The sequence below is a fragment of the Hemitrygon akajei genome, chromosome 2 (assembly GCF_048418815.1).
Source record: "Hemitrygon akajei chromosome 2, sHemAka1.3, whole genome shotgun sequence".
Taxonomy (NCBI): domain Eukaryota; kingdom Metazoa; phylum Chordata; class Chondrichthyes; order Myliobatiformes; family Dasyatidae; genus Hemitrygon; species Hemitrygon akajei.
The window spans coordinates 159,826,484-159,838,909 of NC_133125.1; the positions used below are offsets into that span (position 1 = coordinate 159,826,484).

Genomic DNA, 12,426 nt, shown 5'->3' on the forward strand with positions numbered 1-12,426 from the left:
TTACAAGAAAACTGCAGGAATTTATATGAAAAAAATACCTGTTCTATTTCAGCATGGTTGTTCTCATTAGTTCCTTCATTTCTGCCTGTAATTAATGAAATAATCCTTTATAAGTTCTAATGAATGATATACATTGTTGAAGATTATTTGTTGCTATTTTAACCGACCATTTATTCACAACTGAGTCACAGATTTGTACAGCACAGAAACAGGCCCTTTGGCCCATCTCATCATGCTGTGCATTTTGCTCATCGACACCAATCCCATTTGTCCACGAGGTCCATTCCCTTCTAAACCATGCCTATTTAAATGCCTTTCTAAATCCTTCTTGTAATATTAAACATAACATGTCCTCCTCTGACAGTGTGTTTCAGATGTCAATCACTGTCTGTTTAAAAAACTAATCCCACACATCTCCCTCAAAACTCCTTCCTCTCAGCTTAAACCCAAAAGTTGTTTTTGATACCCCTACCATACCACGGGAAATGATTTTCACTCTCTACCCCATCTATGCCTTTCACAACCTTGTATACTTATAAAGGTCACTCCTCAGCTGCCTTCACCCCAGGGAAACCAAGCCCAGCCGATGCAATCTCTCCCCAGAACCAAACTCCTCCAATCCAGCAACATCCTGGCGAATCTCCTCTGCACTCTCTCCAGTGCAACCACATCCTTCCTGTAGTGTTGTGACCAGAACTACACACAGTACTCCCAGTGTGGCCTATCCAGTGTTTGTAAAGTTGCAATTTAGAATCATAGAGAATACAGCACGGGTACAGGCCCTTCAGCCCAACCAGTCCATGCTGACCACATTGTTCTCCCAGCTCGTAACAATTTACTGTATTTGTCCCATATCCCTCAAAGCACTGTCCCTGAATGTACCGATCCAAGTATTTCCCACATGGAAAGATTGTACTTCCCACAACCACTTCCTCTGACAGTTCATTCCATCTACTCACCAACCTCTGTGTGAAAAAGTTGCTCCTCAGATCCCTGTTAAATCTTTCCCCTCTCACCCTAAATCTCTGCCCCCTAGTTTTGGGCTCCCCTCCCTGGGGAAGGCTGATTCCATCCACCTTATCTATGTTTCTCATTATTTTAAACATTTCCATATGGACTCTTTCCCCTATTGTCAGGGCGCTGGAGCAGGGATCCAATCTCAGACCCAGTACTGTGCACACAGTGATATCAATTGAGTAACAAATCCTGAGGTACATCAAAGTTCAGGCAGAGATCAAAACATACAGAGAAATCCAAAAACCAGAATCAGGAAACAGGCTGAGTCGATATTCAGACAGACAGCCAGAGTACAGAGACAAATGCTGGAAAGGCTCAGGAAAACTCTCCAGCACAATCTGGCAAAAAGCAGGTGAAAACACAGGACTGAAATACACTGAGCAATAGATACAGGTGGCAGCAACACAGGTAATAATGAGAAACAGGTGAGAGAGGGAGTAGTCAGTAATACAGAGGCTGGAGTGGAGCAGGAGTGGGGACAGGAGCACACGGCAATACAAAACCACAGACTGACAGCGAGGGGAAAACACACAAACAGACAGAGGTCAACTGGAGGTACTGACAGCTATGTCCTAATCCATAAAGACAGCCTGACCAGACTCTCACTATAACTCTCGTTTTGGCAATATCCTTGTAAATCTTTTCTGCACTCATTTTAGTTTAATTACATCTTTCCTGTAACAGGCTGAACAAAACTGTACACAGTACTCCAAGTGTGGCCTTACCAATGACTTATACAACTGCAGCATAATGTCCCAACTCCTCTACTCAATATCCTGACTGAAGATGGTCAGCATGTTAAATTCCACTTAACACTCTCTTAAAATCCCCCCATGTGTTCCATTTGTTTCTTACCCATCAAACAACCCCTTCCCATCAACACCTGTTGGACCCTGGCTAATTTTCTCAATATGAGCCCTGCTCCAGTTTTGGATCTACCCTGTGGGCCTATGCTATCCTTTTCCATCACTACCTTAAAATTAAAAGAATTATGGTCACCAGAGCCAAAGCCACCTGATGGCAGGTAGGCTGGTGCCAGAGATGGATTGGGCAGCTTTGACTATCCATTGTAGAGCCTTCCTGTCCACCGCAATGCAGTTTCCGTACCAAGCAGTGATGGTTGTAGTGTATCTGTAGAAAGATGTGAGTATGGATGTGCAAAATCTAAAAGGCCATAAGACATAGGAGCAGAATTAGGCCATTCAGCCCATCGAGTCTGCTTTGTATTTCATTATGGTAGATCCCTGATTCCACTCAACCATACACCTGCCTTGTTGCTATAATGTCCTGACCAATTAGGAAATGATCAACTTCTGCCTTAAGTATATTCACAGATTTGCTTCCCATTTAGATAATAGTCCACATGTTTGTTCCTCTTACCAAAATACATTATCATACATTTCCCAACACTGTATTCCATCTGCCACATTTTTGCTGATTTTCCCAATTTGTCTAAGTCCTGCTGCAATCACATTTCTTCCTCAGCACTAACCCTCCGCCTATCTCATATCATCTGCAAACTTTGCTACAAAGCCATCAATTCCGTTATCTAAATCATTGACAAACAATGTGAAAAGCAGCAATCCCAAAATTGACCCCTGAGGAACACCACTAGTCACCGGCAACCAACCAGAAAAGGCCCCTTTTATTCTAACTTGCTGCCTCCTGCCTGTCAGCCATTCCTCTATCCATGCCAGTATCTTTCCTGTAATGCCATAGGATTTTATCTTGTTAAGCAGCTTCATGTGTGGCACCTTATCAAATGCCTTCTGAAAATCAAAGTAAATGACATCCACTACCTCTCCTTTGTCCACTCTGCTTGTTACTCCCTCGAAGAACTCTAACGCTTTTGGCAGGCAAGGTTTCCCTTCATGGAAAGAATGCTGACTTTGACTTATTTGATCATTAGTCTCCAAGTACCTCGAAACCCCAGCATTAATAATACAGTCCAACACTTACCCAACCACTGAGGTTAGGCTAACTGGACTAAAGATAGATAGATAGATAGATAGATAGATAGATAGATAGATAGATAGATACTTTATTCATCCCCATGGGGAAATTCAACCTTTTTTCCAATGTCCCATACACTTGTTGTAGCAAAAACTAATTACATACAATACTTAACTCAGTAAGAATATGATATGCATCTAAATCACTAACTCAAAAAGCATTAATAATAGCTTTAAAAAAAAAGTTCTTAATTCCTGGCAGTTGAATTGTAAAGCCTAATGGCATTGGAGAGTATTGACCTCCTCATCCTGTCTGAGGAGCATTGCATCGATAGTAACCTGTCGCTGAAACTGCTTCTCTGTCTCTGGATGGTGCTATGTAGAGGATGTTCAGGGTTTTCCATAATTGACCGTAGCCTACTCAGCGCCCTTCGCTCAGCCACCGATGTTAAACTCTCCAGTACTTTGCCCACGACAGAGCCCGCCTTCCTTACCAGCTTATTAAGACGTGAGGCGTCCCTCTTCTTAATGCTTCCTCCCCAACACGCCACCACAAAGAAGAGGGCGCTCTCCACAACTGACCTATAGAACATCTTCAGCATCTCACTGCAGACATTGAATGACGCCAACCTTCTAAGGAAGTACAGTTGACTCTGTGCCTTCCTGCACAAGGCATCTGTGTTGGCAGTTTCCTCTCTTTTGACTTCCTCCCTTCTTAAAGAATGGAGTGACATTTGCAATCTTCCAGTCCTCTGGGACCATGCCAGAGTCAAGTGATTCTTGAAAGATCATGACCAATGCATCCGTTATCTCTTCAGCAACATCTCTCCGGACTCTGGGATATGGTCCATTTGGTCCAGGTGACCTATCCACATTAAGACTTTTCAGTTTGCCTAGCACGTTTTTCTTTGTAATAGCAATGGTACTCACTCCTGCTCCCTGACACTCTGGCACACTGCTCGTGTCTTCCACGGTGAAGACAGATGCAAAGTACCCAATAGGCTCATCTGCCATTTCGTTCTCCCCCATTACTACCTCCCCAGCATCATTTTCCAGTGGTCCCGTATCAACTGTCCCCTCCGTTTTACTCTTTCTATAAGTGAAAAAAACTTTTGGTATCCTGTGTTATATCATTGGCTAGTGTCCCCTCATATTTCATCTGTTCCCTTCTTATAGCTTTTTTAGTTGCCTTTTGTTGGATTTTAAATGCTTCCCAATCATCCAACTTCCCACTCACTTTTGCTACCTCATATGACTTTTCCCTGGCTTTTATGCAGTTTTTAACTTTCTCTGTTGGCCACGGTTGCCTACCCCTGCTATTTGAGAACTTCCTCTTCTGTGGGTCATATCTATCCTGGGCCTTGTGAACTAGACCAAGAAACTTCAGTCATCTTTGGTCTGCCGTCATCCCCACCGATAGCCTCCTCCAATACACCTGGGCAAACTCCTCTCTCATGCCTCTGTAATTCCCTTTATTCCCTTGTGATACTGATACACGTGAGTTATGCTTCTCACTGTCAAATTGCAGTATGAATCCAATCATATTATGATTACTGTCTCCTAAGGGTTCCTTTATGTTAAGCTCCCTAATAAGATCTGGGTTATTACACAACACCCAATCTAAGATAACCTTTCCCCAAGTAGGCTCAAGCACAAGCTACTCTAAAAAGTCATCTTGTAGGTATTCAACAAATTCCCTCTCTTGCAGTCTGACACCAACCTGATTTTCCCAATCCCCTTGCATATTGAAGTCTACCCTTACAATTGTGTCACTACCCTTATTACATGTCTTCTTCAGCTCTCTTTGCAATCTTAACCCCACATCTTGGATACTATTTTGAGGCCTAAATATGATTCCCATAATGGTTTTTATTTACCGTTGCAATTTCTTATCTCCATCCACAAAGATTCAACATTCTCTAACCCCATGTCTCCTCTTTCTAAAGATGTAATTCCATCTCTTACCAACGGAGCCACACTACTGCCTTTGTCTTCCTGCTTTTCCTTTCAATACAAAGTATATCCTTGGATGTTAAGCTCCCAGCTTGGGCCTTCTTTCCGCCATGACTCAGAGATGCCCACTATGTCATATCGACCAATCTCTAATTGCGTCATGAGTTCATGCACCATATTCCGAATGATACATGCATTTAAATACAACACCTTCAGTCCTGCATTCTTCACCCTGGTGAATTTTGCCTCTGTGCTATAACAGACTACCCTGGCTATCCAGATGACTAAACTTGCTCTTGCAAGTTACTGCTTTCTCCCCATGTCTTGCTCCAGCTCAGAGTCCCATCCCACTCCCAAACACTCTTGTAAGGATATTGACCCCTTTCTGGCTCAAGTGTATACTGTCTATCTTCTACAGGTTGCCTCCATCCCCAGAGGAGATCCCAATGACCCAAGAACCTGAACATTTGCCACTGCCCCAGCTTCTCCACCATGAGTTCATCCAGCCCATCTTTCTATTTCTGACCTTACTTAGTGTCCCAATTCTTATATTTTATGGTCCAAATTATGAAGACAAGCATGCTGTCTACATTCTTCTCCACACTATCACCCTCTTATCTACATTAAGGCTTCTTTAAGAGAACTTCCCTCTTTAAGAGAACTATGAACTTGGATAGTTGTCTCCAACTTCCACCTTGCCCTTAAATTCACTTCATCCATTTCTGACACTTCTCTCTCCTTTCTCGATCTACCTGTCTCCATCTCTAGGAATAAACTATCTCCTGATATCTTTCATAATCCTACTGACTCCCTTGGCTATTTTGACTGCAGCTCCTCCCACCCAGTCTCCTGTAAAAATGCCACCACATCTATTCCCAGGATGAGATTTCCCTTGCCGGGACATCAGAGAAGTCCTACTTCAAGAAACAGGGTTTTCCTTCCCCTACAACTGATGCCACCCTCACCTGCATCCTCTCCATTTCCTGGACATCCGCCCTCACCACATCATCTCAGCCCCTTAACAGGGGTAAAGTTCTCCTTGTCCTCACCTACCACGCACGATCATCCAGCAGATCATTCTCTGCAAACTCTGCCATCTTCAATTGGACCCAACCACCAAACGACATTTTTACCTCCCCCTCACCTTTCTGTGATTCCCTTGTTCATTCATCCCTCCCCATTAATCTCCCTCCTGGCACATCCCTGCAAGTGAAAGAGGTGCTAAACCTGCCCATTCACCTCATCACTCAGCTCGGTCCAAGGCACCAATGTATTGCCCCCAGGTGAGGCAACACTTCATCTGCAATCTATTGGGCTTGTCTACTGTAACTGGTGCTCCTGATGCAGCCTCCTCTACGTTACTGAGACACGATGCAGATCGGGAAACACTTTGTTGAGAACCTTCCCTCCATCTGCAAACAAGCAGAGTTTTCCAGTAGCCAACCATTTAAATTCTATTCCCCATTCTGACATGTCGGTCCAAGGCCTCCTCCACTGTAATGTGAGGCCACTCTCAGGTTGGAGGAGCAAAACCCATTATTCCATCTGGTAGCCTCCAACCTGATGGCATGAATAACGATTTCTCCAACTTTCAGTATTTTTCCCCTCCCCTTCCCTCTTTTACTATTCCTACTCTGGCACCACCCTCCCCCACTCCACCTCTTCTCTTCTCCTCACCTACCTATCACCACCCACTGGTGCCCCTCTTACTTCCCCTTTTTCCCATGGTGCACTCTCCTCTCCTGTCAGATTCCTTCTCCAGCCCTTTTCCAACTATCACCTCATCCCACTCCCCCACCGACCTGGCTTCACATATCACATTGTAGCTTGTACTCCTTCCCCTTCCCCAGCACCTTATCTGGCTTCTGTCCCCTTCCCTTCCAGTCCTGAAGAAGGGTTTAGGTCTGAAACCAACTATTTATTCATTTCCATGTATACTGCCTGACCTGCTGCATTCCTCCAGCATTTTGTGTGTGTTGCTATTAACTTGGAATCCTCAAGTAGGTGCAGACTTCAGATCAGAAATAAACTTTCTTCCAACACGACCTCTGCCTTCTGTCACCTTGGATCCCGGGTGTGTTAGGCTTCTGGATCAGTCTCTCATGTGGGACCATGTCAAATGACTTACTGAAGTCCACATGGAGAACATCTTTCACATTGCCTTCATCAATTTTCTTTGCTGACTCCTCAGATTAGAGAGATTGGGTTTCCCTGACTCTGGGACTTACTGACAAATCCATAATCAGATCCTGACCTTTCCAATTGTACACAACTTCAATGCCTTAGAATTCCCTCCAATAATTTCCCAGCAGGCACAGAAGGAAATCACCTGAACTCAGCCCAAAAGTTCCAGACTTCCACACTCCAGCAGGAGACCTAAACCCCATCAACTCACCGACTGTGAGATTCCAGCATCTCTGAGCAGAACTTCCAACAGAAACAGTAAAATTCGGGCCAGATCTGTTCCCGAGTGACAGCAACCAGTTGGGACAGAGTTGATAATGTGCTGGAGATTTCCCCACAAAGGTTCCCTTTAGAAGCTGAAGTGATGGTGAGACCAGGTGAAAGTTTTCACAGTGAATGAGTTCTTCAGAAAATGCTTTGATTTTGATACTTACTGCAAACTGGAAAGGATCTGGATAACACTATCACAAATGTGATCGCTGATACAGTCAATATGATCCAGACTGGAATGTTGGTCTTGCAGCTTTGATCTGAAATGGACAGAAGTGAACCCACTGAGTAAATTCACACTGATTCTCCACACCCACTCCCAGTTTAAACATACATTTAACACAGTCATATGTCCAATGGCATTTATGAGACAAAGCAACAAGTTAATCATAGTTCAAAGTAAATTTATTACCCAAGTTTATATATGCAACCATTTGCTAATTTAAGATTTACATTCTTGCAGGCATTCACAGTAGAACAGGGAAGTACAATAGAATCAGTGAATAACTACACACAAACAGAGACAGACAAACAGCCAGTTCAACAGAAGACAAACTGTGAAACTAAAAGAAGCACGAGTTGTGGAGTCCTTGAAAATGTGTCCATAGTTTGTGGGATCAGTTTGGTGCTGAGGTGGGTGAAATTATTCACACTGGTTCAGGATCCTGATGGTTGAGGGTAACTGTTCCTGAAGCTGGTGGTGTGGGACCTAAGTCTCCTGTACCTCCTGCCCGATGGCAGCAGTCGGAAGAGAGCTTGTCCTGTACGGTGACGGTTCTTGGTGATGGATGCTGCTTTCTTGTTTCACTACTCGAAGATGTGCTCACTGGTGGGAAGGACTTTGCCAGTGATGGACTGGGCTGTGTCCACCACTTTTTCTGGACTCTTGCATTTCCATACCAGACCATGATGCAACCAGTCAGGATACTCTCCACTGTGTATCTATAGAAGTTTGTCAAAGTTTTAAATGACGTGCTGAATCTTTGCAAACTCCTAAGAAAGTCAAGGAGTTGTCATGCCTTCTTTGTGATGGCACCTACATGCTGGTCCTGATGTGATAAAACCAGGAATTTAAAGTTACTGACTCTATCCACTCTGAGGAGGACTGGCTCATGGGCCTCCGGATTCTTCCTCCTAAAGTCCATAATCAGCTCCTTGTTTCTCTGATGCTGAGTGAGAGGTTGTTGTTGTGACACCATTCAGCCAGGTTTTCAATCTCCCTCCTGTATGCTGATTCATTACCACCTTGATCTGGCCAACAACAGTGGTGTCATCAAAGGTTAAAGATAGATAGATAGATAGATAGATAGATAGATAGATAGATAGATACTTTATTCATCCCCATGGGGAAATTCAACATTTTTTCCAATGTCCCATACACTTGTTGTAGCAAAACTAATTACATACAATACTTAACTCAGTAAAAATATGATATGCATCTAAATCACTATCTCAAAAAGCATTAATAATAGCTTTTAAAAAGTTCTTAAGTCCTGGCGGTTGAATTGTAAAGCCTAATGGCATTGGGGAGTATTGACCTCTTCATCCTGTCTGAGGTTCGTTTATTATCAAAGAATGTATCCATTACAACTCTGAGACTCATCTTCTCCAGATTGCCACAAAACAAAGAATGTGAAAATTGTTCAGAGAGAAACATCAAACCCAACACACCCCACTTCCCTGCACAAAACAGAACAAGAATATTGACCCCAAACCCTCGTCTCAGAAAGAAATGGGTGAGAAACACAGAATATAAAAACCATAAATCTGTCAAAGTCCACAGGTCCATAAACGCATTAGTCCAATCCATAACACAGAACCACGGAAACATCTTCCTTGTACAATGAAGAGGGAGACACCCCGCGAGTGCAGAGGCCTCCCCGCCTGCCTCTGTGAGCCACACAGTGATAGGCCGCTCACAGACTCCTTACCCACTGCGATCACTGTGTGTCAGACAGAGTGGTCAGCAGCACTGGGGCTCCACAGGGGACTGTCCTGTCTCCCTTTCTCTTCACCATTTACACCTCGGACTTCAACTACTGCACAGAGTCTTGCCATCTTCAGAAGTTTTCTGATGACTCTGCCATAGTTGGATGCATCAGCAATGGAGATGAGGCTGAGTACAGGGCTACAGTGGGAAACTTTGTCACATGGTGCGAGCAGAATCATCTGCAGCTTAATGTGAAAAAGACTAAGGAGCTGATGGTGGACCTGAGGAGGGCTAAGGCACCAGTGACCCCTGTTTCCATCCAAGGGGTCAGTGTGGACATGGTGGAGGATTACAAATACCCGGGGATACGAATTGACAATAAACTGAACTGGTCAACGAACACTGAGGCTGTCTACAAGAAGGGTCAGAGCCGTCTCTATTTCCTGAGGAGATTGAGGTCCCTTAACATCTGCCGGATGATGCTGAGGATGTTCTACGAGTCTGTGGTGGCCAGTGCTATCATGTTTGCTGTTGTGTGCTGGGGCAGCAGGCTGAGGGTAGCAGACACCAACAGAATCAACAAACTCATTCGTAAGGCCAGTGATGTTGTTGGAGTGGAACTGGACTCTCTGACGGTGGTGTATGAAAAGAGGATGCTGTCCAAGTTGCATGCCATCTTGGACAATGACTCCCATCCACTCCATAATGTACTGGTTAGGCACAGGAGTACATTCAGCCAGAGACTCATTTCACCGAGATGCAACACTGAGTGTCATAGGAAGTCATTCCTACCTGTGGCCATCAAACTTTATAACTCCCCCCTCAGAGTGTCAGACACCCTGAGCCAATAGGCTGGTCCTGGACTTATTTCCACTTGGCATAATTTACCTATTATTATTTAATTATTTATGGTTTTCATATTGCTATATTGTCTACACTATTCTTGCTTGGTGCGACTGTAACGAAACCCAATTTCCGTCGGGATCAATAAAGTACGTCTGTCTGTCTGTCTGATCAAAAGGAAGGTAGTCGGCACTGAGCTCTCGCGTTCCTTCGGCATTCATCTCTATATCTCAATCTTCCTCGCGCTTTAATCAGTGAAATGGAGTAGAAAATTGGCTCACATCCCGTCTCAAAGTTTCTTCACCTTGAGGCCTTCCGAGTACATGCTTGCTTCCTGGAATCTTCTTGAAGAGAGTGAAGTGCCGGATCACACAAACAATCTCCAGACTAAATCACTGGCTCTAACAGGTGCAGAAACACATTAAATATGAAAAACAGACGTAGAAGACATTTTTGTGGGCTTACTGGAAGATGTTGACTGAAGAAGAATTGTACCCGGTGCCAATCTGACCACTTTAAACTTTAAAATGCCATTGGATCTGTGCTTAACCTCACAGTCACAAGTGAGTGGTGCGGACAGTCCAGCATCTGTAGGTGTAAACTTCCCACTATTCAGGACATGTACAAGGACAGGAGTGTAAAAAGGGCCCGTAGGATCATTGGGGACGAAAGCCATCCCAAATCACAATCTATTCCAGCTGTTACCATCCGGGAAGCGGTACCGCAGCATAAAAGCCAGGAACAAGAGACTCCGGGACAGCTTCTTCCACCGGGCCATCAGACTGAGGAACTCACACTGAATTGAGTGTACTCTATATTACATTGACTGTTCTATTTATTATCAATTATATTAAGTTTACTATGATTGCACATTGCACATTTAGATGGAGACATAAAGATTTTTACTCCTCATGAATGTGAAGGATGTAAGAAATAAATTCAATTCAATAAAGCGAGTGGAGCAGTGGGCGAAGCATACAGCCTTGTGGCACACCTGTACAGATGTGATTGCAGAGGAGATGTTGCTCCCAATCGGAACTGACTAGAGTCTACAAGTGAGGAAATTGAGGATTCAGTTGAACAAGAAGTATTAAGGCCTAGGTTTTGGAACTTAGTGATTATCTTCGAGAGGATGATAGTGATGAATGCTGAGTTGTCAATGAAGAGCATCCTGATGTTTGCATCTTCACTGTCCAGATGTTCCAGGGCTGAGTGAAGAGCCAATGAAATGGCATCTGTTGTTGACCTGTTGTGTCTGTCGGCAAGTTGAAGCTCCTCCAGCATTTTCTCTGCATTGATTTGGATGTCCAGCATCTGCAGATTTTCTCCTATTTGTCAAGCATCCTTCTGCGATTCAAGTTTGGTCTGGAATTCCCACTTTAAATGTGAGAACACACTTCAGGCTCTCAATTTATCACAAATAAAACCATGTGATTAATTGCAGAGCCAATTAACATAAAACTCAGATCTTCAATAACTTTGTTTGGCCACATCTAACCTGGCACAATGTGACGATGTACGGAAACACTCCCCCTGCCATCAGACCTCTCCCCCCCCAATCCTTCACACCACCCACAGTGATCAATGGACAGAAGCAGAGAAAGCACCAACTGAGCCCAGACTTCCCCAAGCACATCTAACCTGGCACAATGTGCCGATGTACGGAAACACTCCCCCTGCCATCAGACCTCTCTCCCCCTAATCCTTCACACCGTCCACAGTGATCAGTGGACAGAAGCAGAGAAAGCACCAACTGGGTCCAGACTTCTTCCGATATCCACCACTGCAGGAGATGGAGACGTCCCTTCCTGCTCCAGTCCCACCTACTGTTGAGGGGAGTGTCTGGTGAGGACGGAGGAATTGGACTCATCACCAACACTGACATCACTTTTTCATTTTCCCTTCATACTGTTCCTGAGAAACAGCACCACTCTGTCTCTTCATCTTCTCTACCCTTGCTGTACTCTGCAAAGCTCAATTCCCTGTCCCCTTCCCTTTACTACCGTGTCTGGTTTCCCCCAGTACAGAATTTCCCCCAGCACTGCATTGCTGAAGAGAATGTTTGACTCATTTGGAACAGGATTTCCTCTCATTTTAACGTTAACCATTTCTGAACTCCAGTAATCCTTTCACTTCTGCTCTGTTTATATTCAGAATACTTACTTCCTTGTAGATCCTTCTCTTTTCTTACTGATTATGGACTTTGCCAGCTCCCCGCTTACCACCTTCCCTTTCATTACAACACAGGTCCTACCTCAGGTGGACTCTATCCAGTTG

The 12,426-nt window shown here is 44.2% G+C and overlaps 1 protein-coding gene across 1 annotated transcript in view; it reads right to left on the reverse strand.

Moving 5' to 3' along the window:
• Positions 1 to 12,426, reverse strand: part of LOC140721215 (uncharacterized) — a 74,724-nt gene that overhangs the window by 16,451 nt on the left and 45,847 nt on the right. Inside the window, exons 10-11 of the mRNA XM_073036073.1 lie at positions 7,541 to 7,636; positions 39 to 85 (exon numbers count right to left, since the gene is read on the reverse strand). Of these exons, the coding sequence (XP_072892174.1) occupies positions 39 to 85; positions 7,541 to 7,636 (143 nt within the window). The remainder of the gene's footprint in view (positions 1 to 38; positions 86 to 7,540; positions 7,637 to 12,426) is intronic.